Here is an 18,994-nt window from a genome sequence, read left to right as displayed (position 1 = left end):
CACACACACACACACACACACACACACAGACACACACACACACACACACACACACACACTAGAGGCCCGGTGCATGAATTCGTGCATGGGTGGGGTCCGGCCAGCCTGGCTGCTGGTCAAACTCCTGGTCAAGGGGGCAATTTGCATATTAGCCTTTTATTATATGGATATACACTGAGTGGCCAGATTATTATGCATTCAGAGATCATAATAATCTGGCCACTCAGTGTACACACACACATATATGTTATATGAATGTGATGCATATTAGTAACCCAAAAGTAACATTTACTCTGAAGTACATTTTGTTTTAAATTGCAGGTATTTAGGGTCAAGAGAAATAAAGTATCCTGTCCCATGAGACACAGCTAATATGAGGCAGAGCAGGGGTTCACACCCAAGCAGCCCCCAGGAGCCCAGCACAGGCTAGTTCATGTTCTGTCGGCAGCGCTGTAGGGAAGGAGCAAGACTGCAGGCCTCGGTAATGAAACAATGCGCTCACTCGTCACTTACTGATGAGCAGACAGATATGAGTGAGTTCCTGAGCCCTGGGATGCAGGCAGGACACAGCAGGTATCTGGTCTCCATGGATGCCTCAAAGGGCTTTAAGGATGAAGGTAGCCACTTCAGCCCTGGGGGTCCTGGGTCAGGGCGGGGGGAGGCATGACTGCAGGTGGTCAACCTTATTCATCCCAGCCTTGAGCATCCCTCTTACTCACCCTCGGAGAGACTGCCCTTAGGTGACATAATAACACGTATCATTGTGTTCTAGGCCCTGGGCTAAGCGTTGTTACATACAGACCAGCAGAGCCCTCACAATAATTCAGTGAAGTGTATATTGTTGTCCTGAGTTCACAGATAAAAGCATACTGGGCACTAGCGAGATTAAGGCACTTGCCCCAATCACATGTGTGGTACAGGCAGAACTGGGCTAGGTCCCAGCCTTGCCTGACCCCAAGCTGGTGAGTGCACTGTCACTGTCCTGGGTCCTCTGGAGCAAGAACTGCCCCTCAAGCATCCAGCCTGCACTGTGAAAGTGGAAATGTGACCAGGAGGAGCTGAGTGACCGCTGCCCAGGGGGAGGGCAGAGAGCAGGGCCGGGGCTGGGCAACCACTGCATCACCCAGAGGCACCCCTCGCTCTGCATCTTGAGGGGATGGCGGCCCCTGGGAATGATGGGAGCCTATAGCTTCGAGGCCAGTAAATAAAGAGATCCAAGTAACTCTATCTAGATTAGTCCCCAAATAGCACAGGCCTGGAGGGGACCAGCCAAATTTCATCAGCAGGCACCAGGGCAATACAGCCCCACAAAGGAGTTGTGGAGGGCACAGTTTCATCCCATCAGAGCCAAGAAGTAAACTCAGGGAGGTTTTATAAAACCTCACAGCCACTCAGTGCCTGGCACTCTAGTTTATTTATAAACAAAAATCACAGAGAAGTGGGGGAAAGCTTCCAAAGGCCACAAGGAAGGGGTTGGTGATTTAAATTCTTGGCCCACAAAGTAAAACCTTTTCAATTGTCTCTGAGATGTGACTTGAAAGATCTGGGGGTTCAAGTAGAACCCATGAGAGGCCTCTGACATTCCATGCATGGCCGCCGGATAATTGCCAAGTAGGGGAGGGGTGATGGCGGCATTATGACCCCACATGGGAATGGCAGTTTCTAGAGAAGTAGCATACAGACAAAGAAATAAGCAAGTTTGTTCATATCTCTCTCTCTCTCTCTCTCTCTCTCTCTCTCTCTCTCTCTCTGGCCAAGTAAGAACTTTAACAAATGAAAAAGAAAAGAAAAAAAATTCCACAAGGCAAAGGTACCAAAGTCCATCTACAATTCCACACTTTTCTTACTTTTATTAAACATACTACCTGATCTAACGTGGGTAAAAACAGAATACTTCTTTCAACTCAGCTCTCATCTTTATCCCTTGAGTCAAAAAGCACTGCCTGAAGCAGAAATGTGGCAGCACCCGTCCTCCAGAAACTTTACAAGGAATTCACGTCCCTTTCATCTTCCTTCTTCTACAGCCAAGAATTCACCTTCCCCTAGGAAAAGCACTGTCTTTTTCCCCGAGTCGTTTACAGTCCAGAAGATTTAGGCAGAAAGAATGAGAGGAGTCCCCAGACACTGTCTTGTCCCACAATCTCTCCTTTGATGGGCTGAGAAGGTGGTTTGGGGCAGTAGGTTGCAAGTGGTTGCACTGTATAAACGTTAATGATCTAAGGATCTGCCTCCCTCTCCAGACCAGGGGCCTGGGCAAAGCTGCCTTTGTCACAATTCTTGGCATAAAATAATACTCAGTGCATGTTTCTTGAATGAGCAAATGAATGAATGAGTGAATGAGTGAATAGAGAGTCTATAGGGAGACCCCATTATTGTATTTTTCCCAGTAGAAATTTTCCAACTGTTACATTAATTAGGACTAATATTCCCAGTTATTTTGGGGACTGCTTGAAATTTGCTGCTAATTTAAATAAAATGGCTACGTTTACTCATTAATTAGCATGTTTTCCATCAGCTTCCCCTCACCAGTTTGGTTAGTTACACCCTTCTCCTACCCAGGGCCTTCCCTGAGATCTGAGTATATCACTATATCAGAGTGAACTTTTTAAACAAAAATTAAGCAGAATTTCTCAACGGGTTTAGACACACATGAGAACTCTGCCCCACTTTCTAGCCCACGGTCCCTAATGTCTTTGGGCCCCGTGGTGGGACACCAGAGAGTTCACTCATTCTCTCTCTCCTTGCCATTTTATTTTTCTAAAAAAAAAAAATAAATAAAAAATCCTATCACTAGACCAATTTATTCTTCAGGGGAAATGAAACTTTCTAAAATATGAGGACTTCCTGAAAGACAAGTTCTCATATATTCAATGAATAAAACTGAAGGAGAAACTGGAAGTCAAAATATAGGCATCCTTCCTGGTCCTGTCTTTGCCAGGAACTGTGTGGTGTGACCTCAGGCAGGTCAGTTCACATTCCAGATGCCATTATCTTGTTTTCTTACTTGTCAGAGGTGGAGTTGATTTAGAAAATACTTAAAGTCATGTGCAGAGACCAGGCTTCTTGGGCATGCAGGAACCCATAACTTCCCACATTCTCTGCTGTTAAGCATGGCCACGAGCTCTGGCCACAGAAATATGAGAGGAGGTCATAGGAAGCGCTTCTCAGCCAGAGCATGAAAGCCAGGTTTCCAGTCACATTCTTCTCCTCTGGGGGTGCTGTGCATTGAATCATGTACCTCCAAATTTCCTATGTGGAAGTCCTAACCCGCTACCTCCAAATGTGATCTTATTTGGAAATAGGGTTGTTGTAGATGTCATTAGTTAAGACGAGGTCATACTGGTGTAGGGTAAGCCCCTAATCAATGTGACTGGCATCCTTATAAAAGGGGGGAATTTGGGCACAGACATGCACACAAGGAGAACAGCACCATGTGAAGCTGGAGTGATGCTGCCACAAGCCAGGGAACTCCCAGAGAGTGGAACAGAAACTTCCCTAGTGCCTTTAGAGAGACATGGCCCTAATGACTCCTTGATCTTGGACTTCTGGCCCTCTGGCACCATGAGACAATACATTTCTGTTGTTCAAGCCATCCAGTCTGTGTTCCTTTGCTACAAATGTTGTAGGAAATAATACAGGGGATGGAGGAACTCTGGCCAGAACACACAGCCCATCTCCAGGATGACCCAGCCCTCTTTGGCTTTCCCAGATCACTAGGCAGGCCAGACTCAACAAATCCCTGTCGCAGCAGAGTCCCTGTACCTCCCTGGGAAGTGTGTCTGATCTGAGGCTGGTTTTCAACCTCCTTACCTCTGGGCACTGACAACTGTGCACCTTGGCTGTGGGCCAGGTGGGAGAGGGCAATAGGACCCAGTGTTCCCCGTGAGGCCCAGTTACATGAGGCTGCTGTGGCTTTGAGGAAGGGGAAGAGGGACCAAGCCTTTGAGACTTGCTATAGCTCACATCAAGATGCTGATTTACAAAGCATCAAGGGCAGGCAGCTCCCCATATTCCTCAGAAGCACAGGACAAACTCACAGATTCCCAGACCAAGTGAAGTTCAGAAGGAAAGAATTCAAGGTCAACAGATTGTCAGAGATGGTGGAGCTGGGCCTGGAGGTGGCCAGTCCAGTTTCCTTGTTTGCCAACAAGAAGACAGGCCCAGATACAAGGAATCAGCAATGCTGGAAATTGAAATAATTGTTACTTTTGGGTGGAGGTACTGACCAAGAGGAGGAAGGAGGAAGCCCAGTGGGAAGATGGGCTTCATCTGGATGGTGACTACACAGTGCCTACAAATGTAGAGATTCATTGAGCTATACACTCTGGACTTGATAGTAAAATTATATTTCAATAAGAGAGTAAAACAAAATAAAGGCCCAGAGACAGGTGAGGTAACAATTAGGAATGGTGCCTGCTCACAACTGAACAGCTCCATGGTCCCATCTTACAGACTTGAACAAGTGCAACAGCCTTCCTTCATCCAGTCTCACTGTCTCTTTAGTTCAAACTGGCAGTGTCTCTGCTTATATAACCTCACCTCTATCTCTGGCTTCTGCTGCTGCAATGGCTGATTAAATCCATGAGTCCCACCCATGATCTCTTAATCGAATAAGTCGTCGTCTTCTTCTTCTTCCTCTTCTTCTACCTCCTCCTCCTCCTCCTCCTCCTCCTCCTCCTCCTCCTCTTCTTCTTCTTCTTCTTCTTCTTCTTCTTCTTCTTCTTCTTCTTCTTCTTCTTTTTCTTATATTGATAGGATGAGAATTTTCCAAATCTTCAAGTTAAGGTTAAATGATGTCATAAAGGTAGAGCCCAGATCTGATAGGATTAGTGTCCTTTTAAGAAGGGACACCAGAGAGCTCACTCATTCTCTCTCTCCTTGCCATGTGAGGACATACTAAGAAGGTGACCATCTGCAGGCCAGAAAGAGAGTTTCTGTACATTCTGTTACATGTTGATAGATATAAGATTTACATAAAAATAGTCACCCATTATAAATGTCACACTATTGTAATAATGAAGAATGAGCTGCCATATTGTGTGGTGTGGGCACAGTGTGACATGCTGACCTGGGATTGACCAGTGATGTCACAGCAGCTGAGCAACAGAACAGACGAGGTGGTGGAGATAACCATGGACAATTGTGGGGAAGTCCCACTACATTACATTGAGTGACATATCATAATATCCTTTGGTTGTATATTTAGGAAGGTACAACTCTTTTAAATACTAATTTGTAATTACACAAATATACTTATCTTCTATACTAAAATATTTTTTTTAAAATCATTGTGCACTTCTGGAGGTAAGATAGGTAAACTTTGAAAATGTTGTCAAGTGAGAACAGTTAGCCTATGGAGTTCTCCATCAATGATTGCTCATTGCACTTGGTTGAATAAACCATTTCTCTTGCCTGTGTCCTTGACATCCTCTCTGGGTCGCTGAAGCCATGATGGGGAATTTTTCAGGGATAACTTATTTTTTCTGGTATCTGCTCTTCCCTCTCCACCAGAAGAATGTCCTAAGTGCTACAAAGGGTCTCATAGCTATACATTTTGGCCCCAGCTGTGATCTACTAAAGGACAGAGCCTGGAGGCTATGCAATGGACCTCTGAAGGGACTCTCAGGTGCCAGGAGTTAGGGGGAGTCCTGGGTTTCCTCCTGCTAGGGCAGGGCATGGATGCCAGGAGCAGGACTGTGATTTACCCATCTCTCCCAGGGGAGGCGGGTGCCCCTCTAGAAAGTGCCTTCTTCACTCTCCATAACAAAAGACTCTGGCATCCTAGCATCTGCTCCCTGCTTCCTTCCAGGCAAGGCAGGCACGACTCTCCCTTTTTGTTCATCAGGACACCTCCTAATGAAAAGCCCCAAGGCCCCAGGGCCCAGGATACCCAAGACAGAATTTAACTATCCTTCCCACCAGATACACATGCACACCCTGGTGCAGTGCGGGGAGCTCTCAGAGCACTCACCTGGGGTGTCATTCCGTGGCAGATATACACGATGGGAACGTTCTCTGTGTCTGGACCCTGATCAAGACACAAATCGGTCTTCAGAGAGTTCTGCAGCTGAACACCAGGGCAGGGGTAGCCACACCAAAGAGAAAGGAACAGAGAAACAAATACATTAAATCAGGAGAAACAAGCTTTCTACTGACACAGGCTCCATTTCCATAATTAGCCCAAAGACTCTTGAATACTATGGAAACCAAGAAGCACTTTTGCTTTGCACAAAGGTGCTAAGGTTAAGACCAGCCCATTTGAAGGCAAAGCATTCACATGCTAAAGAGCAAGCTGAGTCTGGGGAGCGGAGTAGGTCTAGGTAATAATAAAAGATCCACCTGCAAGCACACACACAAGAGGGGCACCATGGCCTTCAGAGGTCTCTGGATAGGCCTCTGTTTTTACTCTTCAGGGTTGGGGGAAGTGGGCAACATTCTAGCTGTTTTGGGGACCTGGGACCAGGCCCTCACTGCCCAGCATATCCAGCAGTGATTTGACCAGGCCCCAGTGGAGGCCCAGTTGATGAGAGTTCTCCATGGTGGGGGATTTGCCAGGTGAATAAGAGAGAAGAGGGCCAGGTGGGAGCAGGAGAAGAGAGGTCACTCTCACCCTACCTACAAGCACAAGACATCAACAGGACAAATGTGGTGGCCGCTAGGATTATAAGGCCACTTAGACTGGGAGTGGGGGATCTGTTGGGCCATGTGCAACTTTGATCAAGGAGGAGATGAAGCATGAGGCAGACAGAATTAGAGACAAGAGATCATCCTGCTACTGTTGTGGTTTCATGGTTTCCCAGCTCGAGTGCCCACATCCAGCTGTTCTTCAGCTCCTGTGTCCATAAGAGAGTGTGTGGCATCTTTACCCACCTTAACTTGAGTTAGTTTAAATAGCTTTTCTCAGCAATCAAAGCACTCTGTTTAGAACAGGAGGCTGGAAATAGACATCCAGGGGTAGACCAGGGCAATGGACCACAGGTGGGTCATCTATTGGGGAAGACCAGCAGCAGGCAGTGGCTGAGCTTTGGTAGTCCTTAGGGGTTGTGGCAGGAGTTCAATGACCCCGAGGAAGGGATGTGAAATAGAACAGAACCAGAGGTGCATGTGTGGGCTATGCATACCCTGTTCTTGACAGGGACAAGGAACAGAGTCAAATTATTTTCTCTTGAGCTTCCTTTCTTTACTGGGTGACAGCAGCTCAAGCTCAAACTTGTGGTTTGGAGGTTCTGGAAATATATGGACACGTGCCAGCTCCCTAGACAGGGCCCCAGAAGTGTCTATGCAGCAGATCCTCATGATAAACCAACTACTTGGCTGGCATGTGTGGGAGGAGCATAGCAAACACTCTGGACTTCTCCCGCAGCCCAGGGACTGGTGGGTGTCACATCTGAAGCCCAGCACTGAAACCATTAGTGAGACCTACTAACTGCGCCTACAAAGAGAAAGGACCAGAGACCTCTGTTGTCAGACTTGTTCTCCCTGGGATCTTAAAATCAGCCTCTGAGTGAGGGGGGTGGTTGATGCCCTTGATAAAGTCCATGTTGGCTGTGCCACCACTCTCCCATTAGCAGGTGGCCTGTTGACACAGTTGGAGAGACAGACTGGGATGGAATCCTGGCTCCAGCTGTGTGGTCTTGGATAATGCAATATAACTTCTGGGAAACCAATTTATATGACTGCAACTACGTTCTGTGTGCTACATGCATTATCCCACCTAATCCTCAAAACAAGGAAGTGTGGTACAGTAAGAAGCTCTGCCTCACCTCTCTGTCTGCAATCTACTCCCACTGCGTGGATGCCCTGCTTTGGTCTTCTCTTTGCCTGACTAAATCTTCTTCTTCCTTTGGTTCTCAGCTTCTCTGTCACTCTGGAAGCCTTTCCTAACCCAGTCTGGGCGAGGCTGTGGCTCCATGTTTCACCAGCTCCTCCACCTGGCTTATTGGAGCACTTAGCACACTGTATTCTTATTGCTTCTTCTCTTGCCTGTCTCCTCTACTGATGTCACCAGGCTAGGTCTCAGTCTTCCTCACCGGCCAGCTCTGGGACATAGTAGACAGTAAATACATATGCAATGAATGAATGATTGAAATGTACAAGTAAATGGCATTTCTAAATGAATGGCGTCATAGTTGGACAAGTGGCAGAGCTGGAGTCTGTTTGTCTCTGAAGTCCAAGGTCTTTCCATCAGGTAAATGGCGACAATCCTGAGACTGTGAAAGATGCCCCATGAAATGGTCTGACTAAAGTTTTGCAAATCGTGGAGTGATTAAGTAGCAAAACCCACATTTGGAAGCTGGGCATGTCTGTTTCCAGGTGCTGCTCCATCTCTACTGTCGGCACCAGAGCTGGAATTAATCCAAAGCCACTCTGTCTCCCAGACGTGAAGCTCTACGATCCAGGGGAAACCCAGGCCCATACAACGGGTCCACAGGCCCTTCAGTCTGCAGGAGTCATTAATGGGATCGATTAGTGGATTAATGGCCTGGTTTATATAGACTTGATACTGGCCAACTGACAGTCCCAGGGGCTTGTTTGACCTGAGCAAGGTACTTTGGGCATGGGCTGGAAGGGAAAAAGGAACGAGAAACACTACGTCTGAAAAGACACCTGGCCTCTCCATTTCAGAATAAAAAAAATCACCAGGAAGAGCATTTCAGCCTCAGCAAATCCTCTTGTTCTTGCGGCTGCATCCTGCCTCGCCCATTTTCACCTTATTGCCCCCACTGAGGGCTCATTATGCTCCTTGACAAGCAAGCATGTCTCTGCTCATGTCAGAGCCCAGCCTGTGGAGGAGGCAGGAATGGAGGGAGGCTGGCAGGGTCCTAAACAGTGTCTGGCAGATGAGCATGCAGGGGTCAGAGACCTCTGTCAGCCCCAAGAACTGGGTGTGACATTGAGCGGGCTTCATGGTCAACCTGCTGTATGTGTTTGTAAGAGGGGACACTTTTGCCTGGAAGAGAAGAATGCTCTTGGCCAAGACCCAGAACTGCAATGGCTGCATGCACACACCTCCACTGTTACTGCTTTCCCTGCCTCTTTGGCTGCGTTTGGCTACCACCTTTCGGCCTGGCTCACAGAGGTTTTGGGCCAATCATTTCTCTGAAGTCATATTTGCCTAACTGTCCTTTTTGGATGGGGTCCAACAATAGGCAAGCAGCACATGTAACTTAGTATGGGCAGTGTGGGAGCACCAGTAGCAACTGTGTCCTCAGAATTGTTCTGGGGAGGGAGGCAGGGCTAATGGGCACCTCATAGTCCAATGTGTTTCCATGGTGATGACAGGATCTGGAGTCTCAGGTAACTGCTGGGCAGCACCTGCTGAGTATCCGGACATTGGAATTATAACAGCCTAAGAGTGGAGAGGCCAGAGGCCCCTGGGCGGTTCTCTGAGGACATGCCAACCATGCCCATGGCAACTCTTGTGGGAGGACCTGCCCCCTTCTATGGGCTGGTCTCCAGGACAACAGAGACCCTGCAGGAGGTGGGAAGAGGAGTTGCTGGGATCTCAGCTCTGTTTCCGTACGAATCCAAGGATGTTAGATTGGGAGGCCCACAGAGCACACTGAGGCAATTCTTCCACAAGGATTCTTCCCCTCCCTGGCGTATGCTGTACCCATTGTTTCTGTTAAGGCAGCCCTTGAACTCAGTTCTGACAACAGGTCATCAAAGGGAGAGGCCTTAGTTTACCTTCAACTTTCCATCCTGGGATATCAGAGAGGTCTGAGGGGACACTCTTCAAAGGGAGGAATTGCAGTGATATCAGCAGCTGATGTTTTAGACTCAGTGTTATTATTGATTACCTGTGTAAATATGGGCAAGTCACTTTGCCTCTCTGTTTCCTCATCAGTAACACGGGGTGAGGAAGGTAGCATTTAACCACCAGTAGGAAAACTTTATGTGTTTGTTCAGTCAGCAAAAATCAGGTGTGATAGCCCAAAATCAATCAGGGGTCATTTAAAATACCATAAGAATTTTATGGTCCTGAGGATATTGGAAGAATAGTATTTTAACCTTAGATAGAAAATATATTTATATATCTTAGACTTTCTTTTATCCCTTTACTGTATGAAAAAAATTGAGGCCCATAGACATTAAGACAATTGCCTAGGAAGTGTGCTGGTCAAGACTGGAACCAGGTCTGCCTGTGCTCTGCCCCTCCATCTTGCTGCCTCTAACAGGGGAACCAATCAATGAGCAGTACTAAAATATCCCTAAAAATACAACAAACTCAAGGTTATATTTCCCAGAACTCCTTTCAGGAGGCTTTGTGTGTGAGCGGAGTCATGGAGGCTGGTTGAAAGGATCTTAGGCACCCCCTCCTGGGGAACAACGGGTGTTTGTCATGTGGCCTTGGGATCTTAACCTAAATGCAGGTTTTTGTTTTATAAAGTGGAATATGCAGGTTTGGGCCAGAACTGAATTGCATAGGCCTAGCAGAAGCGACTAAGTGCCTCTTCTAAGGGACTGGGGAGGTTTGGGCTATGAAAGCAAAGGCTGCCTTGCACGCAACTCTAGAAACCAGCATCTCTCTAGTCTTGTTCTCTGTGACTGAATGAAACCCCAAGGGGCTGGCTCCTTACCACCCCGTAGGCGATGATGTCTGAGTACATCCTCATCTCTGGGTACACGCTGACCAGGTACCACCGGAAGGTCTTGCACTGCAGCTGCTTCCTCAGAGCCTTCCTTGCAGTAATGTCCCCGATGTCGATTCCTGAGTCCTACACGGGGTGCAAACGCAGAGATGCAGCCACCACCAGGGCACGCTTCTCCCCAGTCCTCCCCAACCAGGATTCCTGGAGACTGTTTAATGAAGGAACTCAACTCGAATTTCCCGACAGGTACTTAACCCATAGCCATCCCCACTTGGACTATGATGAAACGAGGTCTCAACGTTGATGGGGACTGTCATCAAAGGCCTTTGGAAATAAAGATGGCAAATCCTTACATTTTAAACTAAAACAACAACAACAACAAAAACCTGTAGTTCCATTTAAATCCATGAAGTAGCACTATCTAATCCTCATTTTACAGACCAGGAGTTAAGACAAAGAGAGGTTCAGTGACCTCTTTAGTGACTTGCCGAAGTCCATTAGTAAATGGAGCTGTGAGTTGCTTACTTTTAACCTTTCCCTGTGAATCTGCAAGGGGCTGACCTTCTGCCTCCTGAGGCCAAGTCCCAGTGAGAGAAGCAGAATCTCCTTAAACTGGGGGTCTTAGCATAGATAGCACCTGTGTCCCACACTTCCCAGGTAGGTCAGAAAGGTGGTCCCTGAGCCACCACGGTTCAGCAGCAAGGAGCGGTATTGGAGGCATGAATGTGTCCTTGAGTGAGGGGGAGAGAGAAGCCCCAATGTTTTTTGTGATCCCAGAACAGAGTGGAGAGAGAGCACAGAGAGTCCCTGAGCCCCACACCACCTGTTGACCAGGGCACAGAGTCAGCTGAGACAGAGCCGATGCCATAGCAGAGACTGGAGACTCAGTGACATCTCAGAGATGGCACCATGGAGCCAGGAACCTTGGCATCTCATTATACAGCAGCCCAGAGCGGGGATGGAGGAGGATGGGGACCACAGCTCTCCCACCGGCACTGCGGCCCACATGGTGGCTGTGTGAATGCCCGGTCTAGATCAGCGCAGGGGATCAGCAACTGGGGTTGGAATGATGGTGAAACTGACAGAGTTTAAGTCCGACATGTCTGATAAAAATCACAAAGATGGCTGCTGCATGTGTCTGAACATGATCCTAACAAGCTTTTGACATCAGACAATGGGAGGTCCAGTGGAGAAAAAAAAAGTAAATATAAAAGAATTACATTTATTTTTACCCAACAGAATGCAGGTAACATAAAAATGTGAACCTGCTACAGCCTGTGGGTTTGAGACCCAGTGTCCTCGGGAGGAATTTCAGCGAGGACCTGCCTTTTGAGTACTTCTCGGTGACTCCTCTGTAATTTGTCTAGTCTCTGCTCCTGACGGCTATGTGGCCTCTCTGCTGGACCCTGGCTCCCTGTGGTCAGGAGACATGTTTGGCTTATCTCTGTGCCCCTGGCCTAGACATTACCTGAACTACACTAATGAGCCTGAGTGGAGACAGTGTTTATGAAGTGAACACAGCAACTGGTACTAAATGTAACCCCATCCCAAGGCCCCTGCGAAGTACTAACCCTTTAAACTTGTTTGTACTTAATCCTTATATCGCAAAGCTATTTACCTGGACCCAGGCCTCCCTGCTTCATGCTATAATTGCCTTCATATGATGGAAAATTAACACTATGCCTCAGCTTTTACCAGGAGCCACTAGAAGAAATTGTCTCAGGAAGGTCTCCGTGGTTTTCTAAAATTCTGGTTCCCATGGGAAAACTTTCTTTCTATACTCAGGACCTGGGGACAGTTCATCTCCCTCCTTCTGATGGAATCGAAGGTGCGAGAGATATAACTGGTCATGGCCCATCAGTACTCTGACTTCTAAGAGACTCAAGAATCAGAGCTTTCCTTGGCTTATGTTTCTGGATGTCATGACCCTTTCCTCTTCCTGTTTATTAACCCACTTAAGCCTTTCCCTTTTAATGATCAGCACTTCTATACTGTGTGTTTACTGTAAATTGTGTGAAACTTTTTTAGAGCAGGGGGCAGAAATTGAGAAATAAGCAAACTTTCTCAGAGAAGTTCACCGTGGCCCTTGATATTAGAAAACAATGAATGTATCTTTCTTCCCTTGCTGAATACTTATGTGGTAGAATGGATTGAAGAGTGTCTCCCCACCCCAAATTTTTGTCTATCTGAACCTCCGAATGTGATCTTATTTGGAATTAGGGTCTTTGTAGATGTAATTAACTAGAGACCTTGAGGTGAAATCATTCTGGATTTAGAGTGAGCCTAAATTTTTAAAAAAATATATTTTTATTGATTTCTGAGAGGAAGGGAAAGGGACAGAGAAATAGAAACAGTAATGATGAGAGAGAATCATTGATTGGCTGCCTCCTGCACGCCTCCTACTGGGGATCGAGCCCGAAACCTGGGCATGTGCCCTTGACTAGAATCAAACCTGGGACCCTTTAGTCCGCAGGCTGACACTCAATCCATTGAGCCAAACTGGCCAGGGCTGAGCCTAAATCTTTATAAGAGAAAGGAGAGGAATGTTTGGACACAGATACAGAGGTAGAGATTGGAGTTATGTATCTATAAGCCAAGGAGCACCAGGCAAGGAAGGATCCTCCCCTCGAGCCTATGGAGGGAGCATGGCCCTGCCCACACTTAGATTTTGGGCTTCCGACCTCCAGACTGTGAGAGGATAAATTTCTGTTGTTCTAAGCCTCTCTGTTGGGAGTAACTTGTTTTGGAAGCTAATACACTTAGCCACACACAAAGCTGTCCGGTATTCCTGTCTGTCTGTGCAGCCACACACAATTTCTTGCAGCCAAATCTAAGGAAGGGCCGTTGCCCAAGCACCATGGTGAGACACCCCTGGCATTCAGCAGGGGCCAGTCCAGAGTTCCTGAATCCCATGTGAGAAAATATGGATGCTTTGCTGCACACTGACTTTCTGTTTATTGATAAGAAAACTGATTTTCAATTAAAGTAGAAGGAAGCAAGAGCTGGAAGCTCCTCTAGCCTTCTAAATGCTTGAGACTAGACGTGGTGAGGGAGCAGGTGAGAGTCTTTTCTGTTCAGTGCACAGCCTAGGAGGACTCAGCATAGAAGGTAGCAGGAGAGGATGAGTGCCCAGCAAGGTCATTTTAAAGCTGGGGTGCAAATGCAGAAGGCATAAGCAATAACAGCAACAAGAGGTAACACTCCTTCCATTTGCCAGGCATTGATCAGTGTCTTTACATACATTAACTTATTTAATTCTCAAGATAGACACTAGGCATGGTTGAAGGGTTCCAGCTCCACATTTACAGCTGGGATGCCACAGAGGAAAGGTTAAGTAAATAGAAAACAGATGTGCTTGTGACTGAGCTAAAGGTACAGTATTGGGACGTCACCACATTAAGGGCAGCTGGGAAAACAGAGAGGCCATGCAGCATCTATACTTTCTCTTCTTTGTTTTTTATTCAACTCATCTTTTCTGAGTGCTTAGTAGGTGTTAGGTGCTGCCCTAACCACCATGTATTCAAATAGGAAGAAGTCACAGTCTGCCAGAAAGGAGGGTCTGGAAGATCCAGACATATAAACAGACTCTCTACACACAGTGTGAGCATGGAGGGAAGAGAGAGTGCTAAAGGTCAACAGAGGAAGAGCCCTTAGTCCATCTCATGGTGTGGGGCAGCCGGGATGGCGGGAAAAGGAAGTGAGCACTCAAGGAAGGCTTCCTGAAGTAGGTGATGCTAAAGATGAGTTTGGAACCTGACTGCCCCAAACCAGCACTTGGAGAGCTTTTTATAGATTCCGGCACCTACACATCTAATCATCAGAATCTCTGAGGATGGGACCCAGAATCAGTGTTTTTTCTAAAGCTCTCCAAGTGATTCTCCAAGTTGATCTGCAGATCTGCTTTTAGGACCAAGGTAGGAAGGGATTATGCCCAGGACCAGCAGAATCATCTGTTAATAAACATTAGCAAGGTTTTACTGAGCTTTGACCATGTGACCTGCCTTGTGCTAGGCATGTTGACACAAATATGAAAACACAATCTGTCCTCAGGGAGCTCATGGTCTAGGACAGTAGTTTTCAGCCTAGGTGGACATTAGAATCCCCGAGTTTTTTTTTTTTTTTTTTTTTTTTTAAGATTTCTGGTCCCCTTCCACACCAACTAAGTCATAATCTCTGGGGCTGAAGCCCAAGTGATTTTCAAGTCCAGCCAGATTTGAGAGCCACTGGTCTATGAGAGAGAGACCTTCAGATAACAGAACAATCTTTTATAGGGTGATGATGCAATGACAGAGACATCCTTGCAAAAAGGAGCCTTCTTCCCAGCTGGCCCTGAGTCTAAAAGAATAGAGGGGAGTCAGTAAGGGTGAAAGCTGGGGAAGAGGTTTTGAGTACGGAATTCCAAGCAGAGAGGACAAAACTGGAAAACACACAGAATTGAGAAACAGCATGGAATGAACAGGGAGCTACGGACAGTTCCCACAGTCCAGGCAATCTGCACACTTCAAAACAGGGTTGGTGGGCAAAGGAGAAATCTTGAATCTGTGTCAAACACTGGAGAATCATTTAACAATTTTAAGTAGGTCATAACATTGTCACTGAGAGGTTTTTATGATATAACTTGGGGTAGTCTGAAGAGTAGATTTGAGGGGGAAGGGTAAGAATTGAACTAGGGAATCTAGGTGGAAACTTTTGCAGAGGAAGAGACAGGCCTGAACTTAGACATGAGAAGAGGCAGGAGTGGAGAGGAAGGCTTGGTGATGGACTGGGAATGGGGCTTGAGAAAGAGGAGGATTAAAATAAGATGCTCAGTTTCAAGCTCCTATGTCTGGGCAGACAGTGGTATCATGAGCTGAGGTAAAGAATAAGAACTGGAGCAGATTTGGGTGTGGGGAGCTGTTCTCAGTTTTGGTCAGGTTCAGCCTGAAGCACCATGGGAACATCCAGGAGAAGCTGTCAAGTGTATGTCTGAAACTAACAGCAGAAGTCAGGGCTCGGGATATCAATCAGGAAGTTGTCAACAGATAGGTGGGTGCAGAACCGAAGAATAGCTAGGACTACACAGAGAGATGGTGCATATAAGAGCAGGGGGCCAAGGATGGATCCCTGGAGACACTTACGCATCCAGTGGAAGTAAGAGGAGCCTAAAAGGAATTAGGAGCAAGTGGAGAAAGATGAAGACATTCTGAGGTGTGGGATCACACCAAGGGAGCTCAGAGTTACAAGGGAATGTGGTATCCTGCAGGTTAAAAACTAAAATGTCCATGATGACTGTCCAAAGCAGCTTTGATGGAGTACTAGGATGTGACTTGAGAAGTGAATGGGAAGTGAACAGGTATTGACTCTGCAGAAGTTTGAAAAGAGCTATAAGAGGAAGTTTGGACATAAAAGGGAACAAGGGGGTCCAGAGACAGATTTGTAGGAAACACATTGACCCCCTTTCTTCTCTGCCTAAGGCTCTATCCCGGACATTCCCATTTCTCATCTGCCTTTCTGGGATTCACCACCACTGCTTACCTACCCCCTTCGCTTGGTTTGAGCTACAACCCTGAGGAGTCACAGACAGACACTGAATTTCATCATTTTCCAATTATTTTTAACTCAGTTCTCATTGGATTTGCTATGGTTTCAATATCTGGCAGCTGCAATTGGGGGAGATTTGTAGCTTTGGGGTACAGAGAGAAAGGGGGCAAGAGTATGATCAGGACTCCAGTCCTTTAGCAGAGCCCTTAGCAACGCCTCACTGGAGAGCTCCTTGGAGTTTCCAAGTGTTCTTAACATCTTTCTATTAGAGGACACCCACAGCGGGGCTCAGCATGCTGCCCAGAATACTGTGATCCAACGCCCACAGCCCCAGATGGGTCCAGAAGGTACCACCGTTTCCCTAGAAACACGCCTACTGTCAGGGATGCAATCCTGGGGTTGATCCATAGGGTTGGGCACACTCTGACTGGTACTCATTGGCTTCTCATTCTTACTCCCAAATTCTGAAATTTCACTGGTGGTGGGAGTATGTAACCCAACTCAAGTTCCTCCCCCATCGTGGTGACAGTGGTGGGGGTGGGAGGCTGCCAAAAGCTTGTACCCATAACCCAACCTACTTTCTCAATCACTCAGCCAATAGCTTATGAGAGAAATCAGGAAACAGAGCCTTGAAACTTTAAGCAAAAATCAATCATTTTCCAGTTAGGAAGGGAGAGCTGTGGTATTATAAAGGACTCCCAAGGGAAGCCATGGCCTTGGGAGGAAAGGAGGAGGTCATGTAGTCAACAGCTCAGTCACACATAGAATGCAACATAAGCAATAATCTCCAGGCAGACAGGTTGCTAAGCAGGTTGGGATACTGTGGCTGGCATCTGTTGGGTTCTTCCAACTCAGCAGTTCAAGGTCATTTACATATGACACATGACAAGGCTGTATAAATTGACTAGGGAATCTTTTCTTTTTTTTTCTTGTACTTCTTAAGTGTAGGTGACTAGAGGGATAGAGGTTAGTGGCAGGTCAAATTCTCTCATTTGAAATGAGGACACTAAGGTCTGGAGAGAAGTCCTCCATCAAGCATGCTAACCAGGGATGGGGGTGGGGATAAGTCATGGCATAGCACCTCATCGTCAGCCCCCTTTCTTCAACATGTAGTATATTTTGGGTCTAAGAGTCTACTCTAGCATAGTAAACAAGACTCTGATTGACCCATGGGAAGAGAATTAGTCCCATGTTTGTTTTTTGTTTGTTTGTTTTTCCCCACCAAACCCCAAGAAACCCATCCCCATGGGAGCTCCCTACCTCTTGGGGTATGTTCCATGCCATGTACACATGGCTTTTAAATTCATCCATCCAGACTTCGGCCACCCTGAGGGCGTTCCTGCGAACGTGGGCAGTGAGGTCCTCAGTGTAGGGCTTGTGGGCTCGCTCAATGTGGGCAATCCGAGAGCAGGGCAGGACCTCCACACTCCCACCACACTGCCACACCTGCAGAAGACACAGAGCCACTCATCAGTGCCATGACATAAATCTGTGCCTCTAAACCAGGCCACAGGTGACTACTCAATGTGAGCACAGACGAAGCCAGCTCTCTTCACCTTGTCTTGCCAGACCACTGTCTGCAAAAGGAGCGAGCTGCACCTTATTTCTACTCCTACCCAAGGAGGTTATTGAGTCATTAATTCATGTCTTGTTTCTTCTTGCTGTGGGTTTATGTGCAAATAATTAATACACATTCTCTCTCCATCACATTCAATCCTCCAAAGAAAAGACATGGCATTTTGTGATCAAAGATCTGAGTTCTCCTTGCCCCAAAGGAGAAGCTAACAAAACCCTGATAATGGTCTCTGTAGCAGTGCTGACATGGAGGGACCAGCAGGGACTGCCAGCAGAGATGTCATCTTTACAGGGACTGCATGGACCTGGACAAGGATTAGTGGTTACCACAGGGAGAGAGCAGACACCCTTCTCCTACTCCATCTTTCTTGGGTCCTGAATTCTGATAGAACTCAAGAGAGGGGGAGCTGAAAAAAAGGTCCATATTAAACTTTTCAATGGCCTTGGTGAATAGGAGCTTGAACTGGATGCAATTTGATTTTGAAAAAATTTTTTAAATGACCTTGCTTTCTGAGCATTAAGGGACAGTGTTTTGGAGCTGTTGCCACAATCATTCCAGCCACTCTGAACTTTCAATGGTCCAGAACGTGCACATGCTTTTGTGCCTTGAGGCTTCTGTCCATTCTGTTTGTAATTTTAGAACGCTCTTCCCACTCCTTCTCTAGCTGAAAAATATCATCTCTCAATACCTTGGTCACATGACCCCTCTGTGTGGGGGTCTTTGCTCAATTCTTGAGGCAGAACCAATTGCTTCCTCCTCTGGCCCTCAAAGCTCTTGATATCACAACTTACCTGCTGATAGGCCAGCCTCCCTCCCTCTCTCTGAATTCCTAGAGGGCAAAACCCATATCTCATTATTTTCTCATTTCTAGCATCTAAGATAAGGCCTGGTACAGAGAGGTACTTTGTAAGTACTTGTTGAATGAATAAAAAAATTATGCTTAATCAGTCAATCAATCAATCAATGTGAGACGAATCTGAAATGCCTGGTCAGAGCTGATGAATGAGGGAAAGCAATCAAGGTCTCTTGGTGGACAGCAGTGGACACTTGTCAGGTATTGTCAACTAGATGATGTGGTGGATGATGTTTACACTTACAGCTTGTGCCCATCAAAAACCATATGTCTTCATCTAAGATAAGGTCAGCTTTGGATTTAGCTTAATTTCCCTATGCTAGTTAGAAAGAGAATTGCTTCTCTTCCATCAATCTATCTCACACCAGTTGGTCCCCCACAGGCTGTTAGAGTTGGAAGGCAATTTATTGATTTACCACTTTCAAAGCTTGTCCTGCACTTCGCATATTATTT

At 46.7% G+C, this 18,994-nt stretch overlaps 1 protein-coding gene across 1 annotated transcript in view; it reads right to left on the bottom strand.

The window, feature by feature from the left end:
• The window catches only part of GALNT18 (polypeptide N-acetylgalactosaminyltransferase 18), a 286,847-nt gene that overhangs the window by 28,734 nt on the left and 239,119 nt on the right, over positions 1-18,994 (bottom strand). Inside the window, exons 7-9 of the mRNA XM_079787752.1 lie at positions 17,373-17,558; positions 10,581-10,718; positions 5,972-6,067 (exon numbers count right to left, since the gene is read on the bottom strand). Coding sequence (XP_079643878.1) covers positions 5,972-6,067; positions 10,581-10,718; positions 17,373-17,558 — 420 coding nt within the window. The remainder of the gene's footprint in view (positions 1-5,971; positions 6,068-10,580; positions 10,719-17,372; positions 17,559-18,994) is intronic.

This window comes from Cnephaeus nilssonii (genome assembly GCF_951640355.1).
Source record: "Cnephaeus nilssonii genome assembly, chromosome: 13".
Classification (NCBI taxonomy): domain Eukaryota; kingdom Metazoa; phylum Chordata; class Mammalia; order Chiroptera; family Vespertilionidae; genus Cnephaeus; species Cnephaeus nilssonii.
Note: the sequence above shows the minus strand (reverse complement) of the source record. Positions and strands in the feature narration are given on the sequence as shown.